Consider the following 15,569-nt stretch of genomic DNA (forward strand, 5'->3'; position numbering starts at 1 on the left):
TTATCCCTGTCATGGGATGTCTTTCTCAATCTCACATCCTTTGTACATCTCATCTTACTCCATCTCAGTTAATAATCTCCCAAATAAATAGCTAACCGAGTCTCATTTCCGACATTTGATTAAATCTCGCATGACGCCTGCCCGCCGGGGCTAACGACGTACTATTATAGGTGGAAAAAGGTGAGACTGCAGACTATGCAATCATCCAGTAAACGTGTAGAGATCCCTCCGCATCCTGAATTTAGCCGCACCTACCTAGGTACTCTCATCTTCTTAGCTTCTCCACTCGGATCGTCAGGTAAACAAGATGAACCCCCGCTCAGACGCGGGGTTATTGCCCCGTTTCCATATAGTCTTAGTGTACATGCTGCAGGTCAGCTCCTGCGGCCGTGATTTGTTCACAATGACTTCATCTCCGTGGTGCATACTAGCCTTGCAGCTAGGATTTCATCCGAAGCTCTAACATTCCAGAACGAGCAAGGTCTGTGGCGCGATGGAACAAGCCCCGATATTTTCCCCGCGGGGTCGAGAAATTGTGTCCGACCAGGGTGTCTTATATGCAGTTCCGATCGGCGCTTTTTGGGTATTCATTCTTTCGAACTTTCCAATTGAACCTTTTTGTCCATTGAGCTGGCTTGTGAGCCTGCGGGATTGATTTGGACAAAAAGGCGTCAAATTCACATCAAGATGAAGGCTACCGGACTTTCGAAGGGATTGTTCCTGGCGCAGTTCTTTGCTGCTATTACCCTTGGATATGCTTCGAAGACTCCACTCTACAAAGATGCCGGTGCACCTGTTGAAAAAAGGGTTGAGGACTTATTGGGTCGAATGACGATCGAGGATAAGATGGCGCAGTTAATACAAGGTATGTTTATACAATACAATTGCATCCCCGAACAATGAAAGCAGGGCACTAGCTGACCGTGGGCTTAGGTGACGTTACGAATTGGATGAACCAAACTTCGGGGGCATTCAACTATACGGGACTCGTGGAGAATATGGAAATGAAGGCTGGCTCGTTCTACGGTATGATTCTATGTCCAGGCGCATACAGACTAGGAAAACCCTGTACTCTTTATGAATGCTCACAATCATAGTGGGATATCCTGTTCCGTGGGATTGGATATCGGATAACATCAAGAGAGGCCAAGACTATCTTCTTCAGAATACTACACTTGGAATCCCTGCTCTGGTTCAAACTGAAGGTACGGACATACTTTTAGCTTTGGCTCAGGAAGCAATTTGACTAATCGTTGTTAGGCATACACGGATTCTTGATTGGCAATGCTACAATCTTCAATTCTCCTATTGGCTTTGGAAGCTCATGGAATCCCGAGGTTAGTGGCCCAGAGTTATGAAATGCCGCAAAGCTCGATATCTAAAGATCATATAGCTAGTCCAGAAGATGGCCGAGGTCATCGGCCGCGAAGCCCGAGCACTGGGCGCCAGTCAACTCTTTGCTCCTGAGGTTGATTTGGCTCGTGAACTCCGCTATGGTCGTGTAAGTTTCAAATATCTTTCCTGCGGCGTTTGGACTGACAAATGAAAAGGTTGAAGAAACTTTCTCCGAAGATCCCTTCCTGGCAGGCGAGATCGGGTACAGCTACGTAACAGGTCTGCAGAGTAAGAACGTTTCGGCGATGGTGAAGCACTTTGTCGGATTCAGCAACCCGGAGCAAGGAATAAACACGGGGCCTGTGCATGGGGGTGAGAGGGAGTTGCGAACCACGTATGTTGAACATACCAGAAAGTCGAAGATATACTTATAACTGTCCAGCTGGATGCCCTCGTTCAAGCGCGCTATTATTGATGCCGGTGCTTGGGCAATCATGGCGGCGTACCATTCGTGAGTGCATCTAACTTGGAAGAAGGAATATCTTCTGCGGAGGCTAATCCTGGTTTTAATAGATATGATGGTGTTCCCGCAGTGGCCGATTACCATACTCTCACGGAAGTTCTGAGAGAGGAATGGGGCTACGACTACTTCGTTATGACTGATGCCGGTGGAAGTGACAGACTATGCAGCTACTTCAAGATGTGCCAGAGTGACCCTATTGATATGGAATCGGTCACGGAGCAGCTATTGACCGCCGGTATTGATGTTGAGATGGGAGGCGGTTCCTTGTAAGAGCCTCAAGCGAGAAAAAGAACGCCGAACATAGCTGACCTGAGTCCAGTAATTTCCAGAAAATCCCAGAGTTGGTCAAGTCTGGAAAGTTGGACGTATCCTACGTCAACACTGCAGTATCCAGGCTGCTTCGAGTCAAGTTTGAAATGGGACTCTTCGAAGAACCATATCCCGCTGCACCGGAGAACCAGTGGCATAAGCTCATCAACAATGATGAGGCAAAGCAGATCGCGAGGGATCTAGACAAAGAGTCTATCATCCTCTTGGAGAACCACAATGAGACACTACCACTGGAGAAATCGGGCAGTATTGCAGTGATTGGACCTATGGCTCATGGGTTCATGAACGTGAGTACATACTCTTACTGCCAAGATCTAGCATCTAACTTAAATACTATCCATAGTACGGCGACTATGTAGTTTACGAGAGCCAGTACCGCGGCGTGACTCCACTCGAGGGCATCAAAGCCGCAGTCGGCGACAAAGCCGAGATCAACTACGCCCAAGGCTGCGAGCGATGGAGCAACGATCAATCTGGATTTGACAAAGCAATCGAAGCAGCAAAGAAATCCGACGTTGCCGTTGTAGTAGTTGGAACCTGGTCTCGCGACCAAGTCCAGCTCTGGGAGGGTCTAAATGCAACGTGAGTGAGACACTTTTTTTTTCATCCCGCCCCACTGCCATACCCAGACCCCTACCAAGACATGGTTGCCCTAATTTAAACTCAGCACCGGTGAACACGTCGACGAAGATGACCTGTCACTTGTCGGAGCTCAGGCTCCTCTGATCAAAGCTATTGTCGATACTGGTGTCCCCACTGTGGTTGTCTTGTCGAGCGGAAAACCCGTTACAGAGACTTGGCTTTCTAACTCCACTTCGGCACTGGTGCAACAATTTTACCCATCCGAGGAAGGTGGAAATGCTCTCGCTGATGTGCTGTTCGGTGACTATAACCCCTCTGGAAAGCTATCTGTCAGTTTCCCTCGCTATGTGGGCGATCTGCCCATCTTCTACGATTTCCTGAACTCGGGTCGCTCCATTGGGGACTCGGGCTATGAGCTCAGTAATGGGACTCTTGTCTTTGGGCATCAATATGTTCTAGGCAATCCGACGCCATGGTATCCATTCGGCTACGGCAAAAGTTACTCCACTTTCGAGTATGGGTCTGTTAGTCTCGACCGGAGCAGGATTTCTGCATCAGAGAGCACCGTGACTGTTAGCGTTAATGTGACCAATACAAACTCGAAGCGGGATGGAACGGAGGTCGTCCAGGTTTATGTCTCGGATGAGATTGCTACGGTTGTTGTTCCGAATCAATCGCTGAAGGGCTTTGCCAAGGTGGTGATTCCCGCTGGTAAGACCGAGACTGTCAAGATCCCGATCAAGGTTCAAGATCTTGGGCTGTGGAATAACAGGATGAAGTATGTGGTGGAACCGGGTAACTTTACTGTGATGGCTGGAAGTAGTTCGGGGGATATAAGGGGAAATACCACGCTCACTGTGTTGTGAAGCGTAGTCGCGATAGCCGCATAATCCAATCCCTTTCATTAAGATAGGAAGGTGATTTTCCAATATCATGATTTTCGTAAAACAGTGTTCATTTCATGTCTTTTGAATCCAAAATCCAAAATTATTAATTATAACAAGGCGCCGCCCGCGTCTATATCCAAGAAGGTGAATGGAAGCTATAATCCCCCGTTTGCTCCATCTCTGGTCTCAACGGCCAGTCTTCCATCCTCTCAGGCACCGTCCTTGTTAGAGTCAATCTTTTATAGGCATTTCCATTTTCAGAATGAGACCTCAACAATTCCTCTTCATCGGAAACAGATCCTTCCACATCCTGCTCGAGACTAAGGATAACTTCAATCGCTTGTTGATCCTCGGTGACCTTCGGGTGACGACTGGCGAAATAGCGTGCGTATTTATAGAGAGACCAATAGCAGCTGACCACATTGATGACGGTGAGTGCAATCTTGTAGAAGGTATAGTAGAAAATCAAGACGACATAACCGATGCGCTCATTCTTCTTTCGCAGATGGATCTCGTTGAAGATGATAACGTTGATGATATACATTCCGATCGTGGCGCCGAGAAGAATGCCACAGAATTCAGGGCGAACGACAAATGAGATCGGGAGCATGAATGGTGCCATGAGGTAGATGAGCGTTTCATAGACCTCTTGGAAAACACAGAGCTTAGCGCCGATTTCCCACCAGCCAAGCTTCCAGCTTGTCAGGATGTACTTGATATCATAGTACATGCCGACGACAAAGAAGAAGTTCCATCGCTTGAAACGCTGGGAAAAAATGGTCATCTCTCCAAAGCCGCCGCGACTACCACTTCCACTGAAGAAGACAGACGTCGGAGTTTCGGTCTCCACGAAAACAGAAGAGCACATCGTGATGCGTCCTCCAAGGCGACGACAACTATCACCGAAGAACCAATCCTCGGAAACTGAGAATCCAGGGTGCTCATAAAATGTCTGCTTCAAAAATTCCGTGTTCCAAATTGAGATTGCGCCGTGAGGGAACGTTGCACTGCCAAGTTTTCCGAAGAAAGCCCGTTGCAGACCAGACATTTTATATTCGAGATCTTGCGCCTGTTGACAGAATGTGCCTTTCGATGAATCCGGACCAACACTCTTGATCGTGTATCCAATACACTTGACCCTCCCTTTCAGTCGGTCGGCGACGATGGGGAAGTTGGGGGGTAGTGCACAATCGTCGTCGATGAGGAGGACATTTTCAAAGCCCTTGGCAGCATAGCAGCCAGCAAATTGGGCGACGATCTTAGATCCAACAGGAACCCAGAGGTGGTTCACACCGTAAGGCTGGCAAACTTCTTCGGTGTTGTCGAGAGGTGTTTCGTTATTGCCATTGGCGATAACGAAGATGTTCTGCGGGGGAAAGACTTTCAAAGCGGCTTTCAAAGTTGGCCCGATGATGTTGGCAGATTTATAGCACGGGATAATCAAGGCTGTATCTTTGGCATTTGAGTAGTTCTTCTCCAAGTCAAGGTTGCTGTCGTCGATTGTAGGAGGATCCTTCTCGAATAGGATGAGAAGAGGGAGGAATGCATAGCTAAATCAGTTAGATCCTGATACAATCGAGAAACAGCCAGAGTAACTCACAGTGCAGCTAAACCAATGGTAATAGCATAACCTCCTTGAATGACAAATTTGGTTCTCACAACCCAGTAGAGCCACCAAACGGCTCCTTTCCATAGTGGCATACCCACAAGGACAAAGTAGACAAATAAGATGAGGAGAGCATATAGACTATATTCGAACAGCAATCGAACCCAGTGTTTCCGCTGAAGAGCAACACCCCTCACTTTGGCCTTTTCGTAAACCTCGTACATGCTATTCCGGTTGCTCTTGAAGTGAGAGGTGGTTGGACTTCTTGCTGGACTTCTTGCTGGACTGCTTGTTGGGCTTTCTTTAGGGCTGAGGATGGCCTCTTTAATCGGTGATAGTGGTGCATTTCTCTCCGGGTCGGTGATCGGAGGGACTAAAAAGTCGGTTTTTCTGATGTTCTCCCATCCTAAACAGTTCAAGTTAGATGGTTGACAATGGTAACATAGAATGCATAGAACACATACTGTGTATTTCGGCAGGATTGCTTAGCGGTCGAGTCGCGGGAGGAGGTCTCTGAACACGACGAGTGGAAAGACTAGCAGACCTAAGCAGGCCGCCGGACTGGGTTTTGCCAGCTGATGAGGGTCGGGCTTGTGTGCGATCATTTTGGGGGAGCGATTTCTCCCATTTCAATTGTTCCCATGGAGAATTGAATTTTGCAGTCGACAGCAGGTGCTTGGGTACCGGCACATCCTCCACAATAGAAAGTGTGGTATTCTCCCTCTCAGACATTATAATATAGAGAACAAGTAAAGACTGACTGTGTTAAGTGAAAGACACATACACGCAAGAGAGAAAAGAATGGATGGTGAGCAGAGCTTTTACCGAAGAAAAGAATGACTAGTTGAGCTACTAGAAAAGAAGCTCCGGATCACGTTTAAAGAAATTGTATGTCTACGGACGAGATCTTAGCTTGGAGAGTGGGCCTTTGGTCGGTGCGCTGTCTCCATCTTCTTCCTTGCTAGACCTAGACTAGACTGTTCCTTGTCTTGAAAGTAATGTTTCTGAGCCTCAAATTTGGACTTGCCGGTCTCTCCGGTATGAATGTCACGGAATTTGGGGAATACTCGCGCGTATTTCGCCTAAAGAACCATCGGCAAACATGAAACTCTTAGAATGATGCTTACCGCTTGAGCGCTTGAAGCCGTGTCTCTGTTACTACTAGGACTGAAAAAGGCTTTGCCGGAATGATGCTAGTTCAAAAAAAACCGAATGAAATATTCTATGGAGAGCCCTATTCTTAGGTGGTAGCCTTGGTTCCAGAATTCGGTGGGCCAGTTATCCGCTTCCACCCCGGTTTGGCTCTCAGACACCGGCGGGCAGGGTCTTAACAATTTTAGAAAAACCCAAGGACATAATAAGATGAACCATGGATGTAAAGCTAAGAGCTCGATTATCAAGAAGACCTTGAATCATAGTATCCAGAAAAATTTACGGACCTACTTGATTTGGGCTTAGCTTGAAGTCGAGACTCGGCTAGAAGAGTTTTTAGCGCAACGGTAGCGTAGCCTTATGAAGCACGTACATGTTCGACCAGTGAAAAAAAGAGACGGAGATCTGGCCCGATGATCTTCAATTTTCTTTCTTGTTTGGTGCGTACTAATCTTGCTCGTCCTCCTCGGTGGGCTCCGACGTACCGTGGGTTGCGTCGTAGGAGAAGTGGAGAGAGTGCTTCGTCAGAGCGGTCCAGGAACGAGCCAGAAACGAGAACGCCAAGCTAAAGCCATCCGGATCCACTTTCAACTAAGTGGGATTTCTAGTCAACAAATTACCCTCCTAATTAGATGAAAGAGTCCAGACTTGTTTCTTTTCGACGTCATGTTCATCGCCTTCCTTGCTTTTGACAATGAACATGTTAATAATGCTTCCCTAGGTAAGATGTTTGGAGAATCGCCAAAAACAAAGCCAAGCTAAATTTAGCTTCCCGGCTCGGCAGAGGCGGCATTGTGGATGCTAAGTTGCACAGCTACCTATGCCCATTCCAGTAGGTGTACGAATATCATCAAAATTTGGAATCGCCCATGACTATGGCGGTGTATGCCCTAGGCGGGCTGGATCTATTTCAAAACAAAGCTAAGTGATCGATCTGCTAACCTTGCATGAACCAAGTGGGAACATATGCATGGGATCCAATTGAGCAAAAAGAATTGAGCGATAGGTTCCTAGTTGATTGGTGACGCGTACTAGAACGTGGTCCGGCTACTCCGGATTCCAAGTCTTCGTTTTGTTTGCATTTTCTGACGTTATAGGACAGCTTCGAAGCCACGGAAAGCCACGCAACGAGTGGTCCTCGGGGCTTCAATGGCAAATCAAACTGCCATGTGGGCGCATTTTGTAAGATCGCTGAATGTAGGGAAATTATAAGAAACTAAGTAGTCATAAATACGTGTAAAGTATACCCAAGCGGTACCTATGTCTAAGTCGGGCCTGTTCCCCGTATCCACCTCAGCCGATTGCGGGATTTTCTGTGTAGCATGGTCTTTCGCTGTAGAATGGCCTTCCGGCGTAGCATAGTCTCCCAGGATACAAAGTGACTGATAATCCTAAATATTGAGAGAAGTGAGGCAGTTATGTAGGAACACCTCCAGCCTGATGAATGTGATCATGTAAATGTGACTAAACAGGCAGCGATGCTTATTTGACCGGCCATAGTTCAAGTCGGTCGAAAGCAGACCCGAAAAACGCACACAGTGACAAAACTAAAGGATATCGGAACAGACGTGCAAAGAAAACACAGCCTGATGTATATATAGACGGACTAAAGGAGCCAAGTGCCTAGGAGAGCTGTTGAAAGGGGAAGAGTAAGAAAGGTGCCAAGGTGAGGTTCGCAGTGAAGATACCGGGCATTTGTTTGTGAGATATCCAACAATATCGAAATATTATCTCCCATTTGCACGTAGACGTGAGAAAAGTTGGAAACCCCGAAATTCGATTCAATTATTAGCTTTCCAGGCCTATATCGCAAGGTCTTTTCCAACTCTCTCCTCCCCGTTGGTAAGTTATCTTTCTCAGCACCAATCCAAATACATGAACACATAGAGATAGAATGCTACCTAATTGTGTAACTAAGACCATTTGACGAATGGAAGTCAAGTTGAATTGATAAACTACATTGCCGACTTGCAACTTGCAGTCATAAAAAAAAAAAAGGAAAGAAAATAGGCCCACATCCTCATCTATTGAACTTCAGGGCCACTTATAAAGTTTCCAGTCCACCATCTTGACGCTTTCAATTTCCCATTCATCATTCCGCGCAGTTACGTCTCTTTTGGGACTTTCGAATGCGATAAGGCGGGTACCAAGGGCCTAAGTAATGCCATATGGAGCTACGAGCCCACCTACCTTGCCACCCTTGGCCCTCTTGCAAAGGGCGTGGTATGGCCCATTCTCACTATCCGGCATTTTATAGATCTTGTTTTCCTGATCAAAGAAGTTATAAGCGCAGAGAATTACCGTTTGGCTCTGTTCTGGAAATTCGCCGCTTCGGAGATTGTAGATCGTGACATTCTTTCAGAAGTTAGCTACAGTGTCCTTCCAGAAGCTCGTTTCAAATTATCGCTTGAGAACCCATGAGGTCTTTTAGCTGTCCTATTTCCGTAGTGATTAGCGCGACCTAAGTAGAAACCTTTTGATCAATACGCTTAAATTCTCATCAAAAGAAATGGCAATCAAAAATATGAATACGAATGTCCATTGTAGAGTTAAACGAAAGGCTATGGTATCGAACCGAAATCAAACGGCCAAGGAACAATTTCATGGTCTCGTAAATATAAAAGAGCAATGCATGGTTCAAGGCGCTGCATCTGCGTTACCTCCAGTATCTGATCCAGAAGCATTGCGGCCAGCCGCTTGGTTAGATGAATCCGTGTCTGGGTGTGGAGAGGCTGGAATATCTGGTCGTTGACTGCTCTGGCCATCGGCTGGACGACCCTCTGCTCTTCGTGTTTTGGCACCCTCTTTCAATTTCTCCCAACGATCACGGTACCGTCCAAGGACGGTCTTCAGTTTTTCGTTCTCCTGTGCAATGCGATCCAGATCTTGCTGTTTGCGATGAGCGAGTTCTTCTAGCTCCTTGATCTTCGGGTCTATATCGGACATTGCTGGTGCCGTGGACATTTGGGCCACCGGGGATGCCGCAGATGAGAAGCCATGTGCCAGTTGCTCTGGAGATCCAGTGTTGTGATGATGCATGAATCTCAATGACTGCTGAAGTGCCATGGATGATGACTGTGCATTGACTTCCCACATGTGCAGTCGCTTTGATAGAGTATCGGACAGCTGTTTCAGTGCCTGATTCTCCATCTGTAGTTCTTCAACGGTTTTCGGGTTCTGGCTTATGAGTTTGTCTGGCGCACCTCGACGCCCACTTCGAGAACTGCCTGTACTCTGGCGCATCTCTGGTGACGCTGGAGCTTCCCGTGCATCAACAAATTCATCATCAGCCTCGTCCAAGCTATTCCGACGAGCCTCCTTCTCTGCTCGCGTTAGGATCCCGGCATAAGACATTGTTCCTCCTGATGTAGGAACGACGTAGAAGGACTCGGCAGGGTTTCCAGGGGCGCTTCCGGGCGTATCCCGAATCGACCGCAGAGCTGCTCGAGAGAATAAACGACTCACGTCCGGCTCCGCTGTCGAGGATGATCGGTCTGAAGTTGCATGATGGCGATCTAGTTTGGTCTCAGCGGACGACTTCCGGTTTGCAGACGCAGCCTTGGCGGGGTCCTCTGATAACAAAGGAAGCCCAGCAAAGGCTAACGGAGCTGAAATCTTGGATATCAGGCCTTCAAATGTGGAATAGAACCGCTGGAACCCCTCGTCATTCGTCGATGATCTGGACTTGGAAGGCAGATTTTCGGCGGCGTTTGCTGGTACGACTTCATGGGATATGATCTCTGTAGGACTGGGCATCGGAGGAGACCACATTTGTTTGGGTGCAGATGCTCGGCTCTGACGAGTTTTATTTGGAACCTCCCGCAATCTTGATTCACCGGATTTGGCCCTCGACCCCTCCGTCATCTTCGCTCCGGCTTGTTGGGCAGAAAGAGTCGGTGACACCGGTGATCCGCGACGAGGGTGCGAAGGTATACCACGAGCCGAGGCCAGGTTACTGGCTATAGATGAGGATTCGCGACTCAGCATCCGAGGCATTCCCGGTAGTTTCGGCGGCTGGTTTTGAGCATCCTGGCTTGTGGCCTTGGTGCTCCCGGGGTCTGTGGCCGAGGGTTGCGCTGCAGCGTTCGAGGGGGAGGTCTTCGGTGTTTCGGCGGTTGTACTAGCAGGATGCTCATGCTGGAATCTCAAGATTTCGGCCAGAGTCTTGTGCTGGTATTCAAGTAGCCGCAAGGTTCGGAGAGCCTGTATGCCCGACTGCGGTCAGCGTGCGATAACCTCGAAGGAGGGGCATAGCCTGCCTCACCTCTGGGTCAGAGCTATTCTGGGCAGCGGTAGCGAATTCGCCGGCAGCCAAGTCATGTTCCTCACTGGCGGCGACGGGATTCGATTTGCGGGTCTCGAATGCAGCATTTCTCGCGTGGGTATGGGCCTGATCAAGTTAGAGACGAAGTACAAACGTGGGGATCCCCTTACCAGTGTAAGCGGAGCTGCCTCCATGTTTAATCAGCAGAACACGGGCGTAAAAAGTAGAGGTGAGCAGTCTGGGAGGCTCGGAGGAGAAAGAGAACATTTGAATGAGTGACGCCATGCCCGTAGCTGACAAGATAAGGGAGGAGCAGCTTGAGACATCAGCCATTCATCCGTCTTCCACCGCAACTACATGAACAAAGACCCGATGCGATTATACAGTATAGTCGAATACTGCTTTTGCTTTTCTCGAACCTAGGTGGTATCTACCTCAATCGGAGATTAAGCTGAAAGCAGCATCCACCGGGACTCCGTCGCATCGGCATTCTAAGTGGTGGGGAAAAGGCTACGCTAACTTTCTCCCCCCTAAAAAAAAAGGCATAGTGCAGATCCAAAGAAGTATCAAAAATAGAATCTTGTAAGGTAGTAGTGAACCTAGCACAAGGCTGAGGAGCTAGAAGCTACATAGAACGATCAAACTAGAAAGGAGAAAGCCTAGATTTGCGGCCTCGGCAGAGCACCTGACTAAGGTGTCCAAGTGTCAACTGCGGAGCTTCTCCCCTCGTTCATCCAGGGGATCCGCTCTGTCTATTATTCCGCAATGCAACTCCCATTGACGGGGTTATGCAGCTGATTGATCTGCTTCCCTCTTTTGGTTTAATCCCCAACTGTTCATAGCCTATCTGGGCTCACCTCTGCCATGGCCGACTCCGAAACCTCCAGCCTCCAGGGCACCAGGTCACGTCGCGCCTGGACAGTCTCTGCAGATTCAGAAGCAATGGATAACTCAGGTCGGAGTAACGGCCGTTCATCCAATGCTTCTAGCTTCGAACGACCTAAAACTTCAACTGGGGAAGTCCCAGATTCTGCTAAGGCTGGACCTAGCGGCATCTCCAAGCTCCTCAAAGCGCGACGGAGGCGGAAGAAGAACGACAAGACACCTGCAGATGCGCCACCTGTACCGGAAATTCTGACTGAAGAGGATCTTCAGATGAGCCGGTCGAATGATTCCCGTGATGGCAATTCCACCCTACCTTCATCCAACGATAGCTCAGCCCCGCCGGAAAGCGAAGTCATCAACTTGTTGACCGACGATTCCGAGCCCGAAAGGTACGCCGAACCCCCTGCTGCCCCGTTCCTATCGTCTCAAGAATCTCACTAACACATTTCCTACATAGGACTCCGCCTCTCACCTCTCACAACTCCCATACGGGATTCTATACCTCCTCCTCTCCCCTCATTAAGACGTCATCCGCGGACGCCCCCGAATCTGAAGGCTTTCAAGCCGACGTCGAATCAGCTGTGAGCGGCCCAAGTGTGACTGGATCCGAATCGGCTACTAGCGATGATCCCCCGAGGCAAGGCATTCAATCAAGTATGACCTTGGATGTCCCGGCCGGCAATAGCAAACGCCGCAGTGCTTCGCCATCACCGGGGCGGCGTTTCAAAGATGCCTTTAGCTCCGATAAGAAAAGTGAGAAAAGCGCAAGCCCGACTGCAAGCACGACTGCAAGCGACGACGCAGACCGAGCATCCTCAAAATCTGGTAGCAAGGACAAACGGAGTATATTTGGAAGCAGACGCAGTAGTCTCTCATCGAAACGGGCTCAGGCAGCTCCAGGTGAAGCTCCTCCGCCCCTGCCGGCTCCAATTCGTACGGACTTGACAGAGAGTAAACCTCGTTCCCTGGAAGCAAGCCCCCTACCGAACACGCCTCCGCATACAGCCATCCCAGCCCCAGCCACGACCGTAACCCCGCCCACCCCGACCGAACACCGGCCACTTAACCCCCAAATACTAGGCGGTGGAGTAACGGACTCCCCAGAATCAATCACATCTCGGAATTCCATATCATCTCCTCCGGGGGTCACTACTGTGAGTCCCTCTGGAAATATGATCTCACATCGGCGAGTACGGTCTGCTTCTGCAGCTCATGGCCCGAGCAAGTTATCAAATGTCACGGCATTGAGCCCGCTGGACGAAGGAAAGTCCCTCAAGAGTTCACCCAGTCAACAAAGTGGTTTCTTTTCATCGGTGTTCTCTGTCGCACAAAACGCCGCATCCTCAATTAGCAATACCCTCAACAACCAACAAAGAAGCCGCACTATCTCTTCCGCCGTACCTGCTGAGTTTGAAGAAGACGGCGACGGCTCTTTCGAAGGTCTTGATAGGAACTCCGACGCGAGTAAAGGCGAAGACGGGAAGCCTTCAGCTTTGCAGACCCTGGGGGCTGGTGATCTGAATTTCAGTCATCTGGACATTGATGCGCCGCCCGGAGAGGTGATTTCTACTACTGATGGTGTAGTTGTCACTAAGCCTCCAGCGACCCCAGCTGACAAGCGGAAGAATGCAGCAGTCCAGCGGCGAGATGAGGATTCTGCGAAGCTTGAGGACCAGCGTGCAACACGCGCAGTTAACCTGGCCTATGAAAAGCCCAGTGATTTCCCCTCTATCGGGTCTCCTGGCGAGGATGTCTTGGATACTCAGTCTACCGTTTCTATCCCTAAAGACGGCATTATGACTGGGGATCATACTCCTCCCACTGGCAGTATCGTTGACGGTGATTTTGGCAGCGGCATCAAGCGAAGTGGAAGTGTGCGCAGTCGACTTGCGCGACGCCACCGTGGTTCTTCTGGGGCCACTGCCTCGACAATTGGTGCTATCGGAGCTGGAGCCAGTGCCCTAGCTCTCGGTGCTCCTGGTGTCAATTCAAGCGTACCTCGGCTGACCGGCTTCGCTGTGGCGAGTAAGAAGCGCAACCGAGACTTTCACCAGCTGTTCCGAAGTGTCCCAGAGGATGACTATTTGATTGAAGACTACAGCTGCGCGTTACAGCGCGAGATCATTCTCGCTGGCCGTATCTACGTCTCCGAAGGTCATATTTGCTTCTCCAGTAATATCCTGGGATGGGTAACTACTCTTGTCATCAGTTTTGATGAGGTTGTCGCCATCGAGAAAGAGAACACTGCAATGGTTTTCCCCAATGCGATTGCCATTCAGACATTGCACGCTCGACACACCTTCCGCAGTCTGCTTAGCCGTGAATCTACATATGATCTGATGGTTAACATTTGGAAGATCAATCACCCGTCTGTCAAAAGCTCCGTGAATGGAACCCGGGTCACCAACTCAACTGGTGATAAGACTGAGAAGGTTGGAGATGGTGAGAGTGACTCTGAAAGCGTCATTTCTGATGAAGACGAGGTTTACGATGAGGATGAAGAAGGCGACGCTGCCGACAGCTTCTTCGAGGCAGGGCCCAGCGCCAACGCTAGTGATAGGTCATTGCCTGGCCGAACAGGTCTTAGCCGCCAAACCTCAGGCTTGTCTACCAATGCAACGATCCCCGGGGCCGGGCCAGGTAACGGCGATACCAAGAATGGCGACAAATCGGCGGCTTCCAAGGAACCCGACTTCCCTGGGCCGGCCACACACGGGCCCACTGAATATACGGAACCCGGTGGTTCATATGATAAGATTATCAAGGATGAAAACATTCCTGCCCCACTTGGAAAGCTCTACTCCTTAGTCTTTGGACCTGCATCGGGAGAGTTCATGACCAAATTCCTCGTGGACAATCAAAAATCTGGCGAGCTTCAGTTTGAAGGAACGGCTAAGGGCCTGACCAACGAAAGCCCCACCAGAAAGTATTCCTACATCAAGCCTCTCAACGGCGCAATCGGTCCCAAGCAGACCAAGTGTATCAGTACTGAGAACCTCGACTTTTTGGACTTGGAGAAGGCAGTCCTTGTCACGCTGAGCACCCAGACCCCCGATGTGCCCAGTGGTAATGTCTTTGCCACAAAAACCAAGTACCTCTTTACGTGGGCCCCTGGCAACCAAACTCGCTTCCTTATGACGTGTACGATAGAGTGGTCGGGGAAGAGCTGGTTGAAAGGTATGTAAATCTAGAGATCTTAGATATGAGGACATTACGCTAACGCTGTGCAGGTCCTATTGAGAAAGGTGCAATTGACGGCCAGACGGCATTCGGTAACGACCTGGTCAAGTCTCTGAAGATGGGTGTTGTTCCTCGTGGGCGCACCGCTGGCGCTGGGCGAGGCAAGGGTCGTCGCAAGAAGGGTGATCCTGCTGTTCGTGATGCGTCTGAGGCGGCTGGGCACAAAAAATCTACGGATTCCAGCTCAGGACAGGCCGAGTCCTGGGGTCTCTTCGAACCGATTCGCGCGATTTTGGAGCCTGTTACCAGCATGCTTAAGCCGCTTTGGAGTGGAAATGTCGTGATTCTCATCATCGGTCTTCTACTCTATATGGCGTTCTTCCGGGCACCGTCTGCTTCATCCACGCTGTCTCGCGGTACTGGCCTTCCTGGTCTCAGTCTGCCTCAGCGCTTGGCCGCTTACGACGAAATGTGGCGTCGTGAGGAGAGTGAGCTGTGGAACTGGCTGGAAGACCGAGTCGGCATGGACGGCATGGTCTTCCCCACTCTGCATCACCGTATGCCAGAGGCTCACCCAACTCGCAAGGCTTCACAAGTCAATGTGGCTGATGAGCTGAATCTTATTGATCGACTTCGCGAGGAAAAGGCCTCGGACCGAGACATGGATCACGCTATTCGGACAACTCGCCAACGTCTCGATATTCTTGAAGAAATAATGAACAAGCGCAAGGTGCAACCGGCTCCCGAAGGCGAGCCTGTCCGAACCGAGCTATGAGATCAACTGAACTCCGGTGCCATGCGCGCCTCATTACCCAACTTCACCAA

At 49.7% G+C, this 15,569-nt stretch overlaps 4 protein-coding genes across 4 annotated transcripts; 2 read left to right on the forward strand and 2 right to left on the reverse strand.

Moving 5' to 3' along the window:
• Window positions 1-687: 687 nt before the first annotated feature.
• On the forward strand, window positions 688-3,636 carry N7443_003690 (uncharacterized protein; the record flags this gene model as incomplete). Its single annotated transcript, XM_056883746.1, has 11 exons — window positions 688-865; window positions 934-1,026; window positions 1,098-1,205; window positions 1,261-1,337; window positions 1,394-1,501; window positions 1,551-1,729; window positions 1,778-1,846; window positions 1,909-2,124; window positions 2,178-2,475; window positions 2,532-2,770; window positions 2,856-3,636. The coding sequence occupies 11 exons, from the start codon at window positions 688-690 to the stop codon at window positions 3,634-3,636; spliced, it is 2,346 nt and encodes a 781-aa protein (XP_056742024.1).
• Window positions 3,637-3,787: 151 nt separating this feature from the next.
• Window positions 3,788-5,995, reverse strand: N7443_003691 (salicylate hydroxylase; the record flags this gene model as incomplete). The annotated part of the gene is made up of 3 exons (XM_056883747.1): window positions 3,788-5,207; window positions 5,258-5,669; window positions 5,728-5,995. The coding sequence occupies 3 exons, from the start codon at window positions 5,993-5,995 to the stop codon at window positions 3,788-3,790; spliced, it is 2,100 nt and encodes a 699-aa protein (XP_056742025.1).
• A 3,057-nt stretch (window positions 5,996-9,052) lies between these two features.
• Window positions 9,053-10,873, reverse strand: N7443_003692 (uncharacterized protein; the record flags this gene model as incomplete). Its single annotated transcript, XM_056883748.1, has 3 exons — window positions 9,053-10,618; window positions 10,680-10,805; window positions 10,850-10,873. The coding sequence occupies 3 exons, from the start codon at window positions 10,871-10,873 to the stop codon at window positions 9,053-9,055; spliced, it is 1,716 nt and encodes a 571-aa protein (XP_056742026.1).
• Window positions 10,874-11,543: 670 nt separating this feature from the next.
• N7443_003693 (GRAM and VASt domain-containing protein) lies at window positions 11,544-15,519 on the forward strand (the record flags this gene model as incomplete). Its single annotated transcript, XM_056883749.1, has 3 exons — window positions 11,544-11,953; window positions 12,022-14,741; window positions 14,795-15,519. 3 exons carry the CDS (start codon window positions 11,544-11,546, stop codon window positions 15,517-15,519), a joined length of 3,855 nt encoding a protein of 1,284 aa, XP_056742027.1.
• Window positions 15,520-15,569: the final 50 nt, after the last annotated feature.

This window comes from Penicillium atrosanguineum (assembly GCF_028827265.1).
Source record: "Penicillium atrosanguineum strain IBT 20685 chromosome Unknown utg000003l_segment0_segment0, whole genome shotgun sequence".
Lineage (NCBI taxonomy): Eukaryota > Fungi > Ascomycota > Eurotiomycetes > Eurotiales > Aspergillaceae > Penicillium > Penicillium atrosanguineum.